The following is a 21,553-nucleotide window of genomic DNA, read 5'->3' on the forward strand; positions in this document are numbered from 1 at the left end:
GAGCCAACATTTTCACCTAAATATACCTATGTTAAGGATAAAATATTAAATGGCATATTAAACTCACATTTTTTATTAATTATCCTTGCCTGAATTACCCTTGGCCATGACATATACATTGATGATCAGTCAGAGGTAATGCCCACACATGCAAAAGATAAGAAACCCCATCAACAAAGGATGATATTCTCCTGTAACTTGTTTCTCTGATTCCTACTCTTTTCCCTGATGAGTAAGACTGTACTATTCTAACAAAAGAAGAAACACAAAGGAGAATGATGAGTATACATCGTCTCTTAGATTTTCTAGTCTGGTTTGAAATAATATCAACAATCCAGGAAGCAATCAGAATTGACGAGCAAAGAATTATAATCACACCCGGCCAGTGTTGCTCAGTGGTTAAGCACTGACCCACGCACCAAGAGGTCACAGGTTCCATTCCCAGTCAGGGCACATGCCTGGTTTGGGAGCTTGATTCCCAGTAAGGGGTGTGCAGGAGGCAGCCTATCAATGTTTCTCTCTCATCAATATTCCTATCTCTCCCTCTTCCTTCCTCTCTCTCTAAAAAAAGAATTATAATCACTCTGAAGATATTGTTGCTATTGTTTTAAAGTATTCAGCTAAGGTTTGAACACACTCAGCTTTGCATGCATTCCAAGATTGTTCCCTCGATGACTCAAGTATGAAATGAATGTTACTTCCATTTGAAAAAATATTGGACTTCTTACTCCACCTGCTGTTCACTGCTAAAACTGTGCTTTGGTGGCTGGTTTCATCTTGGCTGTGAGCAGACACGCCTTCTATGCAACAGATAGTGCCTGGGAGTGGCCTGAAATGTTCTTTCCCTTGTTGTTTTGGAGCTGGTCAAGGGCCTTGGAGTTCATACATCTAGTTCAACCTTCATTTGACAGATAGTTTGATGGCCCTTTATTTGAACAGGCAAAAAGCAGTTACACATTTGCTTTTAACTCTACTATTCACTTGTTTTTTAAAAATCCTATAAGCAGAACTTTTGTAAAAGAAAATAACAGCATGGATGGATTTTTAGAATATCATGCTAATCAAAATAAGTGAGACAGAAAAAGTCAAGAACCATATGATTTCACTCATAGATGGGATATAAAACTGAAAGCAACAAATGAACAAACAAGAAAAACAAACAAAAAAATCATAGACAGAGACCACAGGGTGGTGGTTTCCAAAGGGAAGGTGGGGTGGGAGGGACAGTAAAGGGTAAAGGAGGTCAAATATATAGTGATGGAAAGCAACTTGACTTTGGGTGTTAGGCACATGATGCAATATACAGATGATGTGTCACAGAATTGTACACTTGGAAACTATATAATCTCATTAACTAATGTCACCCCAATAAATTTAGTTTTTATAAAAGGGGGAATGAAACATCACCATCGCAGTCATTTTTTAAGACATTTAAGCTTCCAGACTGTGTATTTACAGAGCATTTCTCAATCTAACACTTAAGCTTTTTAATCAAGAAGGATAATTTAATTGATTACAAGCTATAAAGATGGCATTCTAAAACTGAGTAGTCTCTTAAAGACTTTTCACATTTAAATGTTGTATAAGTGATAGAATGAGAATGAATTAATACTTGTTTTTTATAAATGTCCCCAATTTAGGAAGAAAAACTTTGAGAAGGAAAGGCAAATTGAAGTTTCAAAATCTTTTTAATGTCACATATCACAATAGCCCACTTAAAACGTATGTTTAAGAAACTAGAACTTGGGGGATGGGAGCATGACTTTTACAGCCTGGGAAGTAGAGTGTAGTGAAGTCACACACCTCGACTTTAGGGTACTGGGCAGAAGTCTCAATTCCGAAGTCATTTAGTGGACACCTTAAATTCCCATCTCCATATTTTACTACTGCACCTGTTGCAATCTCAAATAATAAGATACATATTAAATAAACTAGAAAAACTGAAGTCAACAGATCTAAAGGATGAACTACAATTCAATACAGCCTAACCATTTGCTATATTCAAAAGGAAAAGAGAAATGCTTGATAGGAAAGCATGAAAAGTACATAATTGTATTAGGAGAGGAAGAAACAATTCAGAATTAACAATTCAGAATTAGTTGTTTTGCTCATTCATAAACAAAAAACAATAAATCTCAATCTAGAAGTCAGAAACCTCGAGTTCAAGTATCAATCCCATCACCAACTATTTGGCTGTACCCTTAAAAATGTCTAAGTCCACCCAATTACTATCTCTTCATCTGTAAAACTACATTTAATACTGCCTGCCTCTTTCACAGGGAGGTTCTGATAATCAATTAAATGTGAGGGTTTCTTTCAGGTCCTACCCTGAAGAAGCACTTTCAGTTAATTTAACTTTTATTGTTTAATTGATTTCCTCAACATATGAGTAATGCATGCTCATGGTAACAAAATAAAAATTTGAATAGTACAGAAGATATTAAAAAAAAGAAGTTTCCTCATCCTCCTTATCGCCAAAGGTAACTACTACATGTCTCCTATACAGCCTTCCAGAAATATCCTACGCATATGAATGAGTACCTTCTTCTCACACAAATGGTATGATACTATACTAACTTTTCTGAAGTGTTTCCCTTGGTATTGGACATTTTCCATATCTACCCCATTCTTTAACAGCTGCATGGTATTCCTCTGTATAGACATGCCATCTTTTATTTAACCAGTCCTTCTTGATAGATATTTAGGAAGTTGTTTCCAGGTTTTCCTTATCTTAAACAACGACACAGTGAACACTCATCTGTGACCAGTCATCTACTTATATTTGCCAATTGGTTCAGTAAGATAAACTGCTAAATATAGAATTGCTGTGCTACAGGCTAAATTTTGATGTCAAATTGCCTCATTTATTGGTTGTATCAATTTCCACCAAGAGAATCTAAGTTCAGCCAATACTTACTATGATCAACACTTTAAAAAAAAATGTTTTTAACGTTTTTTTTTCTGTATATAGTTTCATTAGGAAATTTATCACCAAGAAAACTAATAAGGATTTTTTAAATATTTGTAAGCAACCTAATTTATGTTTACATCACATCTTTGAAGCAATAAAGAACCTACAATTCCCATTTATCAAAAGAAACAAAAGTAAAAATAATTTTAAAATGGAGGCATAAAACATTCTAGAAAGGAGAGTATTGGTTACCACAAACTGAATTATCTTAGCCATCATCAAAATGAATGGCCTTGGTATCATCACTGTTATTACCCTAGAATTTTATCATTAAGCTAAAAATTTAGATGGCTCTAACTACTAGACACTTGTCTATGTTTCCCATGGTTTTAAAGGTGTTCCTATGATGCTACTATCTTCTACCTAGAATTCTGTAACAATAAAAAAATTATGCATGAGTGGGAAAAAATGAGACACAAGAAATGCTCTGTCCTGAGTTAGTCCTGCCCTAATTTTATAGTAGAAAGGAGTACTACTAAAAAGCTGGTGTACTTTAAATTTTTCCTGCTAGATTTAAAAAAAATTATCCAATCCCATTATTCTGTACATAGAATAAACACAGCACATTTTTACAAATAAATTCTAGTTTAAATTTAACAAAAATCTACTCTTGCCAATTCATTACTAATAGTTTAAGAAATAGTTAAGAAAAAAAATAAACACTAAAATTACCTATGGAATCTAGCATTTCAAATATAATAAAAAATACAGAATTATATGAGCAGCTTTTTAAAAAACTCTTTATTTAGTGATTGACAAAGAATTTAAAGGTAAAAAGTAGCGAAGATACAAAATATAGACAAAATAATGAAGCTTGAATAATATATAAAACAAATGAGTTTAAAACAGAAAAAGAGAATAAAATAGTGAAAAGGGATTCTACAGATATAAAACCTCTGGGTACTATAATTCCTGTTTCAATCTCACAATTTAGAGAATCTGCTGCCTGCATTAAATCAAAAAGTTTAATGGCCTCAGAACTAGGAAAATATAAAATCCAATGTGAACTAAAGCTGGCCCTTGGGAGAACAATAACTTCTTAGTTACTGAGCTTTCAACCACCAAGAGGAGGGTACTTCAACTAATGCATTGAAAGCAAATGGAACAGACAGGATCCTCCTGACCTGAAATCCCAAAGGACACGGCCTAAAAACACTCTCTCTCTAGCTCGCACCACCTACCTGCTAAATACTTTCTAAATAGACGCTAACTGAAAGCAGAAGCTTCACGGAGAAAGGTGGCATGTGAGCTCAGCATGTGAATGGAAAGTGTAAAAATTACAACAGTAGAGGTCGGGTTGCAAACTATAGAATTATGGCTAACTTAGGCAGAAAAGGAATTTACTAGAAGAATTTCAGGTAGCTTGTAAAATCCATGAGAAGTCTAGAGGCTGCAGTGGAGGGAGGTGGAAGGGGGAGAAAACAAGCAGGAAGCAGGAATCTGAGAACTCAGCCACAGTAACGTAAGAGAAATACACTAGTTAGGATGCCATGGTACCTGCCGTCATGAGTCTCCAATTCTCCTGCAACTATATGTCATTACCTCAAGATTCAAAGCCTGCCCTACCTGGATTGGCTCAATGGATAGAGTATCGGCCTATGGACTCAAGGGTCCCAGGTTCGATTCCGGTCAAGGACATGTACCTTGGTTGCGGGCACATACCCAGTAGGAGTGTGCAGGAGGCAGCTGATTGATGTTTCTCTCTCATCAATGTTTCTAACTGTATCCCTCTCCCTTCCTCTCTGTAAAAAATCAATAATATATATATATATTTTTAAAAAGATTCAAAGCCTAATAAAGCATGTTACTGAGTCAATGGGCAAAATTTCAGTAAAGACAGATAATAGTATTAAATCAATGTTGATTTCCTGATTTTGACACTTGTGCTACAGTTATGTAAGAACTTCCCTTGCTTTGGGGAAATACAAACTTTTTTAAGTGTTTAAGTGCCGGGGTCCAACCCCAGCAGGTCCAGGGGTTCCCAAAGGTGTGGACGGAGTCGGCGAAGAAGGAATGACACGGAGACAGTGTTCAGGTGATCAGCAGCCTAGCCAGGATCTCCAGCCAAGTTCTGGTCTGGATCTCCAGAGAGGTTCTGCTTAGGATCTCCAGCCAGGTTCTGTAGCCATGTTCCCTCGCTAGGTTCTCCAGCCAGGTTCTGTCTGAGATCTCCAGCCAGGTTCGGTCACCAGGTTCTAATCAGGTTCTCTTGCCATATTTCTGTAGTTAGGTTCAGTCCAGGATCTTTTGCCATGTTCTCTCCAGTGAAGTTCTTCTGTCTGTAGGTTCTGTGTAGGTTCTGTCTTCTGAGTTCTGACTTCTAAGTTCTGTCTCTCTCTGTCTTGTTACATCTGTATTTATACCAGTTGATTCAATCCTATCAATCTCTATTACAAAGGTTAGGGCGTTTCTTATCTCCATTCCAGGGAGATTATGCAGCTTAAGCATGATTGTTTGTAGTTAAAGTGATTAATTACCCACCTGGCACTTAGTTAAGGGGTTTTATTCCCTCCCTAACTTCAGGGGAAAATCCCTACCTGGGGATTCAACCTTTCTCGGAGAGGTGACCTTGGTTAAAACACAGTGCCAAGAAGGTGAGCAAACATATTAAGAACTGTATGCCATATATGCCAGGTCCCTTGAAACAGCAAGGATGGACCGGCTCCCGGCATTTAAGGGTAAAGTGACATCATGTCTACCATTTCGTTTTAAAAATTTTTTAAATCTTTATTTTTAACAATATAGTATGTGCATATGTGGAAAGAGAGATGGGAGGGAAAGGGACAGGTACTTGGCCTGTCCAACTAAAGTGATCATCTGAGGGCTTGGGAGGTAGGATTCTAACCAGTCTGTTAGACTCCAAAACATACATCATTGACCATCGTGTGATATCTCCCCCGAAAGAAAGATTTTAAAAAACACAGGTTGGAGGGGGGAAAATATAGGAAGAAAGACAGACAAAACGCAGAATACTTAGTAGGCCTGAGAAGTTATACCCTGGTTATTTATTTGTCTATGAACTTATATGAACTACTACCTTGACCATAATTCTCCAAGTCAAATACTAAAGCTTGGGATCACCATGGTGCCACCCACCAGAGTGGACACTCATCCTCAAGCTCCAACAGCACCTTTTCCCCTCCCTGCCCACCAGGAAGCCAAGTGGAAAACAGATGAGGTGCAAACCTGAGTCCCGCTCCCCACCAAGTATATCTAAAAACCACCTACTTTCAGTCTACTTCCACATTGTAAAAATGAAAAACAAATCAACTCAGCTGCTTAATTTCTCCTTCCAATGCATGGAAAATATGTGCTCTTCAAACAGTGTTTTCTGATCACCTCTTAATTCAATGATTCTCTTGGCTATGAAGAGAAAAATACTTTCTGAAACTTAATAGGAATTGTTCTACAAAATCGTACTGACATATAAAAGAAGCAGCAAGCTGAAACATAACCTGGGAGCTAGGTGAAGAACAGTAAGGGAAAACTGGAAGCCAAGCTTTGTCTTTAGGAAAATACTCATTTTTACCAACCTTTGCTCCCAGAAAACTCATAACTTCTTTGAAAGGACTTGGAGTTTGTGAATCTGCAATAGGGGTTAAGCCTTCTTCAATAATATAAGACTAGGCTCTAATAAGCCCATACTTTAAACAAGGACATGTTATTTCATTATCAGCCTTGTAGCAAAAGGAAAGCATGAGGGTGAAATAGCCTGCTCCTCAATATCATTCCAACTACTGGGATGTGAACTTGAGATTCACACTCAACAGAACCACAGATTCCAAATCCTCTATTTAAATAAAATTCACACCGCATTAGACTTTGAGAAGGAATACTAGATATTTTAAATTTTTCCCAAAATGCAGCTGTAATTGTCCCTTTTATACCAAAGATGATCGAAATCTAATTATGGTGACTATTTCACAGAAAATACACCCATTAACAAAATCTCTCAGCATTAATAACTTCTCACAGCTAAATACAAAAATGAAGGAATCACAGCACTGGTAACCCAATAATATATGGATTTTTGGTAACAGTCCTGTCATCCCAATGATGCTTTGCTTAGATTAATTATATTAAAATGTGTTTACTGCCCTAGCTGGTTTGGCTCAGTGGATAGAACATCAGCCTGTGGACTAAAGGGGCCCAGGTGCAATTCTGGTCAAGGGCACATGCTCCTGTTGTGGGCTCAACCCTCCAGTAGGGCATGCAGGAGGCAGCCAATCAATGATTCTCTCTCATCATTGATGTTTCTATATCTCTCCCCCTCTCTTCCTCTCTGAAATTGATTTTTTTTTAATGTGTTTACTATCCTACAACATAAGTTTGACTTGGTGTTAAAGAAATAGGAATCAGCACTGGCTGGTGTAGCTCAGAGGCTGAGCATCGACCTGTCCACCAAAAGGTCACCAGTTGGATTCCCCCACAGGTCACATGCCTGGATTATAGGCTCAATCCCCAGTTGGGGCGTGCAGGAGGCAGCTGATGGATGTGATGTTTCTCTCATCCATGTTTCTTTCTCTGTCTCTCTCTCCCTCTCCCTTCCTCTCTCTAAAATCAATAAAAACATCAACACTAATAAAAGAGAAAAATGGTAATTGGCGTACGAGCTACCCTTTCAATTGGCTAATCAGGGCTATATGCAAATTAACTGCCAACTAAGATTGGCAGTTAACTGCCAACAAGATGGCAGTTAATTTGCATATGTAGGCACAATACAGGGAGGCGAAAGGGAAAGCAGGAAGAAACCCCCTGCCACTGACAGTGATTGGAAACCCAGGGGGGAGCTAAGAGCCGCCTTTGCCCTGCCCCCCAGCCATGATCAGAGAATCAGGTGCCTTTTCTGCCCTGGCCAGTGATAGCAGGAAGTAGGGGTGGAGCCAGTGATGGGAGCTGGACACGGTCGAAGCTGGCAGTCCCAGGAGCTAGGGGTCCCTTGCTTGGGCCTAAAGCGAAGCCCACGATCGTGGGGCCGCTGCAGCTGCGGGTCCCCGCTGCCCGGCCAGACGCCTCAGCCAGAGGCATCCTGCAGGGGCAGGGGCGGAGCCGGTGTGATCGCGGCGCCCCCCCGCTGCCACTGCAGGTCCCCGCTGCCTGGGCCGGACGCCTAGGCCAGAGGCGTCAGGCCTGGGCAAGGGGCCGATCTTGCGATTGGAGGATGATGGGGGTCAACGCCTGAGGGCTCCCAGTATGTGAGAGGGGGCAGGCTGGGCTGAAGGACACTCCCCCCCACACACACCCAGTGCACGAATTTCGTGCACCGGGCCCCTAGTATTTTATAAAAAACATAGGGATCAAATATATTTATATCAGTACTTAATAGCAAGAGGACACAAATGTAGGACTGTAGGTGTACAACAGGTAACTCTCAGTCTCCTATGTAGTTTTTCATTTTCATCCTGGGTGCACATACCAATGGCCGGTAGGGAAAGCATCCCTGGGAGCGGTGTTCTTTACAAAAATTGTCTTTTTAGCAAGTTAAGGCTGACCGACATCAGGTTGGTCAAATTCTAAAAACATCATCCTAGCAACATCAGGATACAATTAAGCACATCGGTTTGTATTTTTTTTAACATCCTCTGACAAAATCCACTCAAAAGTGAAATATCTATAACATATATCTATCCAGTGCTCCTTTTTCAGGCAAAACCAAAATGTTGATTTGCATCCAAAAGAAAATACAAAGCATAAAGCCTTTACTCTTGGCACCTCAACACACACACACACACACACACACACACACACACACACCACGCATATGGCTTCTAACAAAAGAAAATGAAATTTCAAAAGGAATGAATCTAATGCCCCGATAAGTTAATCGGTAGCTTCTATAGAATAGAAATAATTGTGTCGGTATGGTCTTTAATTCTTCCTTTGTTATTTCAAAGTGCATCTGGGAACAGTGCCATGTGAATAGAAAACACCATTACAATAACTTAATTTCTAAAAAAGGCTAGAAAGTTGCGCTGTGGTGCGGTTAGGAGCAAATGAGCTACCCGACCTCTTTGGAGGCCAGCTGCCCAGTACGGTGGGAAATAATCACAGGAAAAAGCAGCAGCGGGTTAGGACCTAATTCTCCAGGAACCACAGCCTGGTGGTCTCAAATTAAGAGCTTGCCATTTTCCATCCAAGCAGAGACTGTGACTGTTAAGAATGACAAATACCTGGAAAGCATAGTCTGCAAATGGTGCATAGCCCAAACCTCCCCCAGACCCACCCCCCGAAAAAAAAAAAAACCCTTCTCAGCCATTCTCTCTCTGACTATGGTGTGTTCCCTGAGTCCCCAAGCAAAGAGGTCATTTTAAATATAGGGACAGATGTTGAGAGAGTATAATTCTAAAGACCGAGTAACAAGATAATTTCCAATTCCCTGCTCTCAACAAAATTGAAGGAGAGCCTAATCCAGTTGACAGCTGACAGATCATTAACATTTTTTATAATAATTATTTTGGCCTATAATTAGAAAGGTACTCAAAGAATGGAGTGACACATATAATGAAACTCCAACCATTACCATCTACCCATGTTTTTCAGTGCTTACATCGATAAAAACAAAAATTAGGAAAACAACTGACACTGAATTCTGTCTCATCCAGGCAATAAGTAATATTCATCTATGGATACCTTAGTAAATTCATTAGGGAAAATAAGAACATTTATAATAAAATTACCTTTATGTGTAATAATTGCTATTCAAAATAAACTGTATATTAATCAATGTATTCTTAACTCAATATAAAGAAAAAAAGTATATCTAAGGTTATAAAACATGTTTTTAATCAAAACTTGTTACAGAGAAGCAGAAAAGGTGATCACTAAAATATTTTTGAGCTAAAAAATACAGGGTAGGGAAAAAGTAGGTTTACAGTTATGAGTATGAAAAAGTTGATTTTTATATTGTTATCATCCTATCTAATAAAGAGGGAATATGCTAATTGACCATCACACCTCACAAGATGGCTGCACCGACAGCCAATAGAGGGAATATGCTAGTTGATTGCCATGCCCTCACAAGATGGCAGTGCCCACAGCCACCAGATGGCAGCGCCCAGTCCCCTTAGCCCTGCCTCATCCAGCCTGAGTTCCCCAGTCCCCTCAGCCCTGCCTCATCCAGCTGGAGTCCCCCAGTCCCCTAGCCCTGTAGGGGAAGGCAGTTGGGGTCGATCAGGCCAGCAGGGAAGGGCAGTTGGAAGCAATCGGGCCAGCAGGGGAGGGCAGTTGGGGACGATCATGCCAACAGGGGAGCAGTTAGGCATCAATCAGGCCGGCAGGGGAGCAGTTAGGGGCAATCAGGCAGGCAGGCAGGCGAGTGGTTAGGAGCCAGCAGTCCTAGATTGTGAGAGGGATGTCCAAGATTGGAGAGGGTACAGGCTGGGCTGAAAGACACCTCCCGCCCCGCTCCCTGTGCATGAATTTCATGCACCAGGCCTCTAGTTTATTGATCAGTTATTTTCCATATTCACAACTGTAAACCTACTTTTGCCCCACTCTGTATATTACATTGAATCAAGATCCATAGGAGATGCAGAATTAAAACACAAGCTAATTATGTGCATATATGCATAACCCATGGACACAGACAATAGTGTGGTGAAGGTCTGGGGGGGCGGGGGCAGGGTAGAGGAGATCAGTGTGGGGGGAGGGAGCAAGGAGACATCTATGATACTTTCAATAATAAAGATAAAGTTTTTAAAAAACACAAGTTAAAAGGAATAAGGAATAATGTAAATCTTCTCACTGGTAAAGAGTTGAATGTGATTCTTAAATGAACGATGGTGACTATATAATAGCAATGATGTGATGGTTCCTTTTAATATGTCTATATATATACAATGTGCTGGAAATTTTATATTCTGAAACTATCTGAACCATTGACTTAAAATGTTAGATAGAAATGTTAAAGTACAGCATCATACATAACTTATCAAAAATAGTTCAGGCAGAATACAAGCAGAAAGTTTTAAGAACCAGTTAGCTGTATCAATAATGGAAATATGGCCCTGACCGGTTTGGCTCAGTGGATAGAGTGTCAGGCCATGGACTGAAAGGTCCTGGGTTCGATTCCGGTCAAGGGCTTGGTTGCATGCTTGATCCCCAGTAGGGGGTGTGCAGGAGGCAGCTGATCAATGTTTCTCTCTCATCGACTTTTCTAACCCTCTATCCCTCTCCCTTCCTCTCTGTAAAAAATCAATAAAAATATATATTTTTTTAAAATAATGGAAATATGTAAGTGAAATGATGGTCAGAAAAACAAACCTCAAAATGGTACACACTAGAAAGGATAAGGATGCCAAAACATTACAGTGTCTGAGCAGCAGTTTACAACAGGAGAGTCAATTTCATGGGTTTTGAAGAGCTAATCTTAAAGCAATTTTGGAGGGATACTTAAGCACATTCAGCTTTTAACCAAAAGTACTTCATTCTTTCTTTAAAAAGAAAGAAAGAAAGAAAGAAAGAGAGAGAGAGAGAGAGAGAGAGAGAGAGAGAGAGAGGGAGGGAGGGAGGGAGGGAGGGAGGGAGGGAGGGAGGGAGGGAGGGAGGGAGGGAGGGAGGGAGGAAGGAAGGAAGGAAGGAAGGAAGGAAGGAAGGAAGGAAGGAAGGGAGGAAGGAAGGAGAGTAAGTCAGTCTAGAGGTTGCCATTTAGTTTGAGCTTTTAATCTCTGTCTGACACTCTAAGGGTGACTCCTTCCAGCAACAATGAAGGGGCAAGTGCCTTAGAAACCTGCCAGCAAGTTTGATTTGACATCTGTCTTCTTCCAGGTTCATAGTAAACTTGAACATCAAAGTCAGAGATTCCTTTTACTGAGTGAAATGGTAGCAATAAAAATGTCAAATGTCAAATCCTCAGGCAAAGGGTTTACACTATTGTTTGCAAAGCAAAAGTTTGGTCAGGAAAAAATGCCTCGAATTACTACCTTTCTTAATGCAGCTATAAATAGCTACCTTATCTTTTATTAGACATCCTATAATAATAAAAGCCTAATATGCTAAATGTCGGTCATCCATTCAACCAATCAAAGCATAATATACTAATGATATGCTAAAGCCACTCAACCACTCACTATGATGTGCACTGACCACCAGGGGACAGAGAGTCGACCAGTCACCATGATGTGCACTGACCACCAGGGGGCAGACACTCCGACCAGTAGGTTAGCTTGCTGCTGGGGTCCGGCCGATTGGTACTCAGCAAGACAGGCAGGACACGACCTGGAGCCCTCCCGCGGTCCCTCCCCAGCTGGCCAACCTCCTATGTCCCTGATCATGCACCGGTGGGATCCCTCGGCCTGGCCTGCACACTCTCACAATCCAGGACCCCTTGGGGGATGTTGGAGAACCGGTTTCAGCCTGATCCCGCTCAACACAGGAGCTGCCCCCTAGTGGTCAGTGAGCTCCCACAGGGGGAGCGCTGCTCAGCCAGAAGCCAAGCTCACAGCTGGCAAGTGCAGCGGCAGTGGCGGGAGCCGCTCCCATCTCCACAGCAGTCAGACTTCCCCCGAGAGCTCTCAGACTGTGAGAGGGTGCAGGCCCGGCTGAAGGACACCCACCGAATGCACAAATTTCATGCACCAGGCCTCTAGTAAATTATTAAAACACTAGAGGCCCAGTGCATGGATTCGTGCACTGGTGGGGTCCCTTGGCGTAGCCTGCAGGGATCAGGCTGAAACCGGCAGTCCAATGCCGCCTGCCGCTATTGCCTGCCACTCCTGCTTATCCCCGCCCCGCTGCACCTGCTGCCGCCACTGCCACTCGGTAGGCTCGCTGCCACTCCACTGTGGTCTCCAGGCTGCGGCAGCCAGCCATGAGCCCTGCGTCTGGTGCCTGTTGTTGGCTGAGCGGCACTCCCTCTGTGGGAGCACACTGACCACCAGGGGGCAGCTCCTGCATTGAGCATCTGCCACCTGGTGGTCAGTGCACATCATAGCAGCTGGTCGACCGGTCATTCAGTTGCTTAGGCTTTTATATATACAGATTAGAGGCCCCATGCACGAAATTTCTGGAAGAGTAGGCCTTCCTTCCCCCAGCTGCCGGCACAGGCTTCCCTCCAGCACCCAGGACCCAGGCTTCCCTCCTCTGGCCGCCAGCAGGCACCCAGGACCCAGGCTGCTTCCCTCCTCCAGTCACCGGCAGGCACCCGGGACCCGGGCTGCTTCCCTCCTCCAGTCACCCGCAGGCACCCGGGACCCGGGCTGCTTCCCTCCTCCAGTCACCGGCAGGCACCCAGGACCCAGGCAGCTTCCCTCCTCCAGTCACCCGCAGGCACCCAGGACCCAGGCTGCTTCCCTCCTCCAGTCACTGGCAGGCACCCGGGACCCGGGCTGCTTCCCTCCGGCTGCCCGCAGGTACCCAGGACCCTGGCTGGCTTCCCTCCAGCCCCGGCTTCATCAGGAAGGACATCTAGAATGACATCTGGAAGGATGTCCGGTCTAATTAGCATATTACCCTTTTATTATTATAGATGATTAAAAGCAGCTGCCATATAGATATGGAGCAAGAAAGCTAAGATCTGACATCCACAATAACTAAAGATGGTATCAGTATTACCTTAAAGCCTTATAACCATATCGAAACATCAGGGGGAAAAAACAGGTATGTGAAAAGCATCACTCAACAGTCCTCCACACATCCCCCTTTTCAAATCTCAAAGTCACTCCAGAGGCACGTTAGGTTAGCCATTGAAAGCACAGGTCCTCAAACCAAAATGCCTGGGTTGAATCCAGGCTTTGCAATTCGCTGGCTGAATGGTAAAGGATAAATTATTTAACCTCTCCTAACTGTGAGTTACTTAGCTGTGCCTAAGTTTTCTCATCTCATACCAAGTGCTCAATAATTGTGAGTTACTATCATTAACTATAAGGTGGAAAAGAGAGGGGGGAAATTCCAAAGAAAGCCAATAGGCCTTGACTTTCTCCTTGCTAATAACTCATCAAAAAGATGAATATAATACTAACAAACCCCAGTATCTGGTTTTTTTGTGGGGGTTTTTTTAATAAAAAAAATTTTAAGTATACATTGCATCAAGTACCTCATGCTCCCAGTAGGTATTCAATGAAGATAATTAGTCTTATGATATACTAGAGGCCTAGTGCATGAATTCATGCACCAGTGGGGTCCCCCGGCCTGGCCTGCAGGATCGGGCCAAAACCGGCTCTCCAACATCTCCCGAGAGGTCCCAGATTGCAAGAGGGTGCAGGCCAGGCCGAGGGACCCCTCCAGTGCATGATTGGGGCTGGGGAGGGACACGGGAGGTTGTCCATCCAGGGAAGGACCACAGGAGGGCTCCAGGGCATGTCCAGCCCATCTTGCTCAGTCCTGATCGGCAGGACCCTAGCAGCAAGCTAACCTACTGGTCAGAGCGTCTGCCCCCTGGTGGTCAGTGCACATCATAGCAACTGGTAGACCAGTTGACTGTCTGCCCCCTTGTGGTCAGTGCACAACATAATGAGCTGTTGAGCATCTTTAGCATAACATTAGCATATTATGCTTTTTTTAAAAAATATATTTTATTGATTTTTTTCAGAGAAGAAGGGAAAGGGATAGAGAGTTAGAAACATCGATGAGAGAGAAACATCGATCAGCTGCCTTCTGCACACCTTCTACTGGGGATGTGCCCGCAACCAAGGTCCATACCCTTGACCAGAATCGAACCTGGGACCTTTCAGTCTGCAGACCGACGCGCTATCCCCTGAGCCAAACCAGTTAGGGCAGCATATTATGCTTTGATTGGCTGAACAGATGACTGGATGACCAGACATTTAGCATATTAGGCTTTTATTATATAGGACTAGAGGCCTGTTGCATGAAAAGATTCGTGCAATAGGCCTTCCCTTCCCCTGGCTGCCGGCACCGGTTTTCCTCTGGCACCTGGGACCCAGGCCTTCGCTGCTCCAGCCGGAGCCGCCTTCAGTCTTCGCTCCGCAGCTTCACGCCTAATGATGCAAATTAACCATCTTTGTTGGTGGTTAATTTGCATATCTCGCTGATTAGTCTATGGGGGGTGTAGTGAAGGTACGGTCAATTACCATGTTTGTCTATTATTAGATAGGATGCTTTCTCATACTCTGCAGGCTTTGGGTTCATACCATCTGCAGAAGGACTGATTTAGGAGCAAGAGACTCGCAGAGGCTATGTATTCAACTAAGTTACCTTGGAGTATTATGTATCTAGAAGTCTTTTTATCTAGTTTTATTTTGTCTTGTTTTCCATTTACAAGCCATGTATCTGCCGTGGTGGGTCTAAAACAGAAAGCAAAGGCTGTATGAAAACAGTCCTAAAATCCAGAGTTAGGCACCTGGTCCTTACATAGCTAAAACTCTATTATGATTTTTTTCTTTCTGATCATTGCAATTAATCTCCATTTTTGGCACAAATGCACCATAAGATGTGAGAACAAGAAGGTCTCAGGTAGGCCATCCATCTTGTCCCATTTAATCTTTAGACACCAATAATGTTATTGTTAGCAAGCCTAAATGTGAACAGTACTTCAGAATCTGAAAGTGGAAGGGACCTTACAGGTCACTAACCCAAACCAAAATGAAGGAATAATCTTTCCCACTTCTCTTCAGCCAGCTTTGCCTAAAAACACGATGGTGGGGCACGGTCCCTCCTGGGAGCATGCCAGTGCTTTTTCCTCCACCCCATCCTCCACCTCCACCCCCAAAAATACAATGGTGGTGGTAACAGTGGTAGAAGTGGTAGGGGCTGCAACTGTTATTTATGCCCCAGGCACTGTGCCACACATTCACATACACTAACACATTGAATCAAACTGTGAAGTGAGAAACTCCTAAAAGAAAATATAAGACGGAATTTTAAAAACCATTCCACAAAAGATAAAGCCCAAAACTTTAACAGAAAGGGTTACAATATTAGCATAAATGAAAAGAATATTATTCATCCTCTAAATCAGTGGTTCTCAACTTTGGCTGCACATTAGAATCACCTGGGAATCTTTTTAAAATCCTGATTTCTGCCCTAACTGGTTTGGCTCAGTGAATAGAGTATTGGCCTGCGGACTCAAGGGTCCCAGGTTCGATTCCGGTCAAGGGCATGTACCTTGGTTGCAGGCACATACCCAGCAGGGAGTGTGTAGGAGGCAGCTGATCGATGTTTCTAACTCTCTATCTCTCTCCCTTCCTCTCTGTAAAAAATCAATAAAATATATTTTTTTTAAAAAAAAAATCCTGATTTCTGGGCCTCATCCTCCAGAGATTCTGTTTCTTTGTTACTATTGTTGTGGCCCCACCCCATAACAAAGAAACAGAATTTCTGGATGATGAGGCCCAGAAATCAGGATTTTAAAAAGATTCCCAGGTGATTCTAATGTGCAGCCAGGTTGAGAACCACTGCTCGAAATGATAGACCGTCGTTTTACTCAATTTAGTTCAACACAGATAAATACAACAGAAGCACCTTCATTCACTCACTTTAACGAGGCAGAGACAGTTGTTATTAAAGGCCTTTGCACCAGACACTTCAGTAAGTCCCAAAAGAACCATTACTACAATTTCTACCCTATATAATAAAAGCCCAATATGCTAAGTGTCTGGTCATCTGTTTGGCTGTTCAACCAATCAAAGCATAATATGCTAATGATATGCTAAGGCTGTTCAACTGCTCGCTATGATGTGCACTGACAACCAGGGGGCAGACGCTGACTCTCCAACCGGTAGGTTAGCTTGCTGCTGGGGTCCGACCGATTGGAACTGAGTGAGATGGGCTGGACACACTCTGGAGCCCTTCCGCAGTCCCTCCCTGGCCGGCCAACCTCCCATGTCCCTCCCTGGCCCCGATCATGCACGGGTGGGGTCCCTCGGCCTGGCCTGCACCCTCTTGCAATCTGGGACCCCTCAGGAGATATCAGAGAGCCAGTTTCGGCCCAAAGCTATGACACAGACTGACCAGCAGGGGGCAGACGCTCAGCTGTGCCCTGGTGGTCAGTGCACTCCCACAGGGGGAGCGCTGCTCAGCCAGAAGCTGGGCGAGTGCAGTGGCGGGAGTGCACCAGGCCTCTAGTTAAAACATGATCCCTGTAGACAAGGAGTGCCTACTTTGTTCTCAGTAAAGTGGTGATTGGTTCACAATATTAAGAGATAAAATGTAGTGGAGTCCAGGGCAACTCAGTATAAATCCCAGCTCTGCCACCAGCTATGATAGTAGGCAAGTCTGTTAACCTGTCAAATTGAAGATGTTACATATATACGTATACATAAAGTTGTTTAAATAACTTTAAGCTGCTTTAAAAATAAAGTTATTATAGTTATATAAAGTTATCCTATCTAATAGAAGAGAAACATGGTAATTAGCCGTACGTCCGCTACACTTCCCATTGGCTAATCAGCGAGATATGCAAATTAACTGCCAGCCAAGATAGTGGCCAGCAGCCAGGCAGCTTGAAGCTAACATGAGGCTTGCTTGCTTCAGTGACGGAGGAAACCAACGTTACCCACCTGCCTTGCCGGCCTCTGAGCTTGCAGTTTCAAACATTGTTACAAATATAGAAGCTAAACAAAACCCCAGAAACCTGATTTCAGCCAGCTGGGATCTCAGAGCTGGAGTTGATACAGTGTTTCAATTATAGAACCCAAACAAACCAGATACCTGCTTTCAGCAGCAGAGGCCTCAGAGCTGGAGCCAGAGCTAAAGCTGGCCCAGAATAAAAAAAAGAAAAAAGAAAAAAAGGAGAGGTTGGGAGCTTCAGTCACCTGCCAGCCTGAAAACAGCCCTCAGCCCCTCACCCAGACTGGCCAGGCACCCCAGTGGGGACCCCCACCCTGAAGGGTGTGTGACCAGCTGCAAACAGCCATCATCCCCTCACCCAGGCTGGCCAGGCACCCCAGTGGGGACCCCCACCCTGATCCAGGACACCCTTCAGGGCAAACCAGCAGGCCCCCACCCGTGCACCAGGCCTCTATCCTATATAGTAAAAGGGTAATATGCCTCCCAGCACCGGGATCAGCAGAGCCACGAGGCCTCCCAGCACCGGGATCAGTGTGACAGGGGGCAGCGCCCAAACCCCCTGATTGCCCTGCGGCTCTGTGTGTGACAGGGTGCGGCGCCCCAACCCCCCCCCCCCCATGGGCCCTGCTCTGTGTGTGACGGGGTAGAGTCATAACCTCCCCATCGGCCCTGCCCTGAGTGTGACAGTGGCAGCACCCCAACCCCCTGATCAGCCCTGCTCTGTGGGTGATAGAGGGCGGCGCCCCAACCCCCTGATCCGCCCTGCTGTGTGTGACAGGGGGCGGTGCCCCAACTCCCCTATCGGCCCTACTCTGTGACAGGGAGGAGTTCCTCAACCCCCTGATCGGCCCTGCTCTGTGCGTGACGGGGGAGCTCCCCAACCCCCTGATCGACCCTGCTCTGTGCGTGACAGGGTACGGAGCCCCAATCCCCTTGATGGGCCCTGCTCTGTGAATGACAGGGGGCAGTGCCCCAACCCCCTGATGAGCCCTGCTCTGTGTGTGACAGGGAGTGGCGCCGCAACCTCCCCATCGACCCTGCCTTGAGTGTGACAGGGGGCGGTGCCCCAACCCCCCAATCGGCCCTACCCTGAGTGTGACTGAGGGTGGCATCACAACCTCCCGATCCACCCTGCTCTGTGCATGACAGGGGGCGGTGCCCCAACTCCCCAATCAGCTCTGCTCTGAGCCCGAGCAGGGGCTGCACCTAGGGACTGAGCCTGCCCTCTGCCACCTGGGAGCAGGCCTAAGCCAGCAGGTCGTTATCTCCCGAGGGGTCCCAGACTGCGAGAGGGCACAGGCCGGGCTGAGGGACCCTCCCTCCCCCCCCCCCCCCCGCCCCAGTGCACAAATTTGTGTGCACCGGGCCTCTAGTATGTATATATAAGTAATGTTGTTATAAAGGTAACATGTGCACACTAAATTGGCCTGAGTTTCCCTCATTCCCTGATAACCTGGCACTAAGTATTTCTTCATACCTCACTCATATTTTACTTTTTACCTACCTTGATCTCAACAAGGTTAAGTATGTTACACTTGAAATCTTTTTCCAACTCTGTATTTCTGTATACAACTATCTTCAGGGACGTCTTACCTACTGTGCCCTGAAGATATAGCAAGTAATTCAGTTATAGGAAATTTTGCCTCAATACAGAAATTGTTTTTACCTATGCACATGAGAATTCAAAACATAAAGGCAGTTTTGTACTATAAATGTTAAAATAACAGCAGAACAGCTCACAAAAAGACAGTAATCTAACTCCTTTAGCTGGGATATCAGTAGAGTAGCAGTTTGTCCATATCATTCCCTGCTGTGATCTCTAAGAACTTTCCTTATGAATGTGTTATGTTGACAGACCGATCACATCGCTATTAAAATTCAGCCCTGATTGCTGAAACACTTGATTGAAAATGCAAAAAGACAAAGGCCAGTGGCCTGATTCCTACATATATATATTAAAAGAGAACTACAGTGGGGCCTTGACTTACGAGTGTCCTGACTAACGAGTTTTTTGAGATACCAGCTGTCTCTCCGCCGATTTTTTGCATTGAGAGTAATTTGAGTTAACGAGCTCGGTCTCGGAAGGAATTAAACTCATAAGTCAAGGCCCCACTTTAAAAAAAGAGAGAGAATTATGCATCTGATCCCATCCCCAAGTAGTACGAGTCCAGTCCATCCGGGCCATTATTTCATTCTATAAACATTTATTATGTGCCTACTGTGTGCCAGGCATAGCACAGTGAACACCACAGACTAAAAATAAATTTAAAAACCCCTTCTCTCCTAATAGCAGGAACGTCTCCCTGTAGGTAAGGCTGCCCAAGCGTTAAGTCCTGGAGACCACGCCCTGGCCTCACTCCCACCCACTCACAGACACCCACCGAACCCAACCGGCCCCCGAGGCTAGAGCCCCGACACCGCCTCGGGCCCTGGGTTCTGCACTATGGTCCCGGGACCCGTTGGGCCGGCGGCGAGGACCACGGACTGAGTCCAGGGCGAGAGGCGCACCCACGGAGGCACCACGTGCGCGCCCCGTCCCGCCCCGCGCAGGCGCCGCCGCCAACCCCGCGCGCGCGCGCCCAGGACGCCAGTCACGGCTCTTGGCTCGCGACCCGGACCCCACCAGCCCGGTCCCGACTCCCCCAACCATCGCCTCTTACCGGCGCTCTGCCTCCGGCGCCCCGGCCTCCCTGCTCCCGGCGTCCGCCCCGCGGGGCGCCTCGTCCACGGCCGCCGCGGAAACCCCGGCCGCGGCCCCGGCGGCCGCCTCCGTCCCCGCCGCCGCCTCTCGCCGCCGCCGCCGCGGCCCCCGCCCTCTCGCGGTCGCGATCTCCGCCGGGCCGGTCGCGGCCGGGCCGGCGTCCGTGGCCGCCCCGAGCTCCGCGGTCCGCCTGCATCTGGCCGCGGCCGGCGGTGCTGAGCGCCCGGGGCCGGGCCACGCGGAGACGCCGCGCCCCACCGGAAGCTGCCGCGAGGGGCTGGTGGCGGCAGCGCGGCGTGCGGGCCGGGACGGAGCCCGGGGCGGGGGCGGGGCGGCTCGGGCCGGGCCGGCGGGGCGGGAGCCGGGCTCGGGGAGGGCCGGGGGCTCCGAGGAAGGCGCGACCAGGGGGAGCCACAGCGGGGACGGGGTGGGAGTGGGGGAGGGACAGTGAAAGGGCAGGTTATGGAACAGCTTGTATAATATAAACTCGTTTTTGTAAAAAAGTATATATACACACACACACAAATATGGGTGTATTTGCATAAAACTACTTTTGCAGTTTAATCTCCTGATTATTAAGAATGAATATAATTGTAAATGGACTAAACTCGGGGTTCAAAGTGGGTGGAGGGAAAGGGGGTGGGTCTCTGGGGAGAGGTGGGTGCGGACTGCAGCCTGCAGCCAGGAGCCGGGAGAGGGAGTCCCCAAGAGGAAGCCTGCAGAGTAACCGCTGTCCTCACTCTTAGCACCGGAGCGTGAGGCCCCGCTACAGCCCGTTACCCGCATTTGCATGTGAGGAAACAAGCCTAGTAACACGGCTGGGCAACCGGGAACTAGCATTCTCTCTCACCGCAGCCTATTCGAGTTTTCACTTATTCAGCAGAAATTTTTTGAGACTCATTATTTAATGTTCGGTTTCTTTTATACCTAAATAGTAGTCCATTTTATGGATCAGTCTATATTTTTAACCAAGGGGAAGAAGGGCGATTAGTTATAAGGGCACGTGGGAGTCATTTTTAACTTTGTATTACAGAAACCACATGAAATAAAACCAGGGACTTAAAATGTCCATCATCCAATCAGTGTTGCAAAATAAGTGTTTTTTTCCTCTCCAGTCTTTTCTGGATTAAAAAATAAACACACACACACAAATGTAACACTATTCATTGTTTTAGTTGTCTACTCAGTGTCAGGCACAGTGCTAGGTCCTGAAGATTAAAACAAAACAAAACAAACAAACAAAAAAACATTGTCTGCCCTCAAATAGCTCACTTCCCACAAGAAAAATACTGCTGTAAACAGATGATTGCAGTCGTGTGCTGAGTACAGTGAGTGGATCAAGGTGAAGGCCCAGGGGAGGAAAATTTAACCTACATCTAAGTGAGTAGTTGCCCAAGGCTTCATGAGAAATAGAC

General features: G+C 45.2%; 1 protein-coding gene across 1 annotated transcript in view; it reads right to left on the bottom strand.

The window, feature by feature from the left end:
* The window catches only part of AVEN (apoptosis and caspase activation inhibitor), a 176,259-nt gene extending 155,824 nt beyond the window's left edge, over positions 1–20,435 (bottom strand). The window contains exon 1 of the mRNA XM_059705638.1: positions 20,098–20,435. Coding sequence (XP_059561621.1) covers positions 20,098–20,334 — 237 coding nt within the window. The 5' untranslated portion in view covers positions 20,335–20,435. The remainder of the gene's footprint in view (positions 1–20,097) is intronic.
* Positions 20,436–21,553: the final 1,118 nt, after the last annotated feature.

Source organism: Myotis daubentonii, chromosome 1, assembly GCF_963259705.1.
Source record: "Myotis daubentonii chromosome 1, mMyoDau2.1, whole genome shotgun sequence".
NCBI lineage: Eukaryota > Metazoa > Chordata > Mammalia > Chiroptera > Vespertilionidae > Myotis > Myotis daubentonii.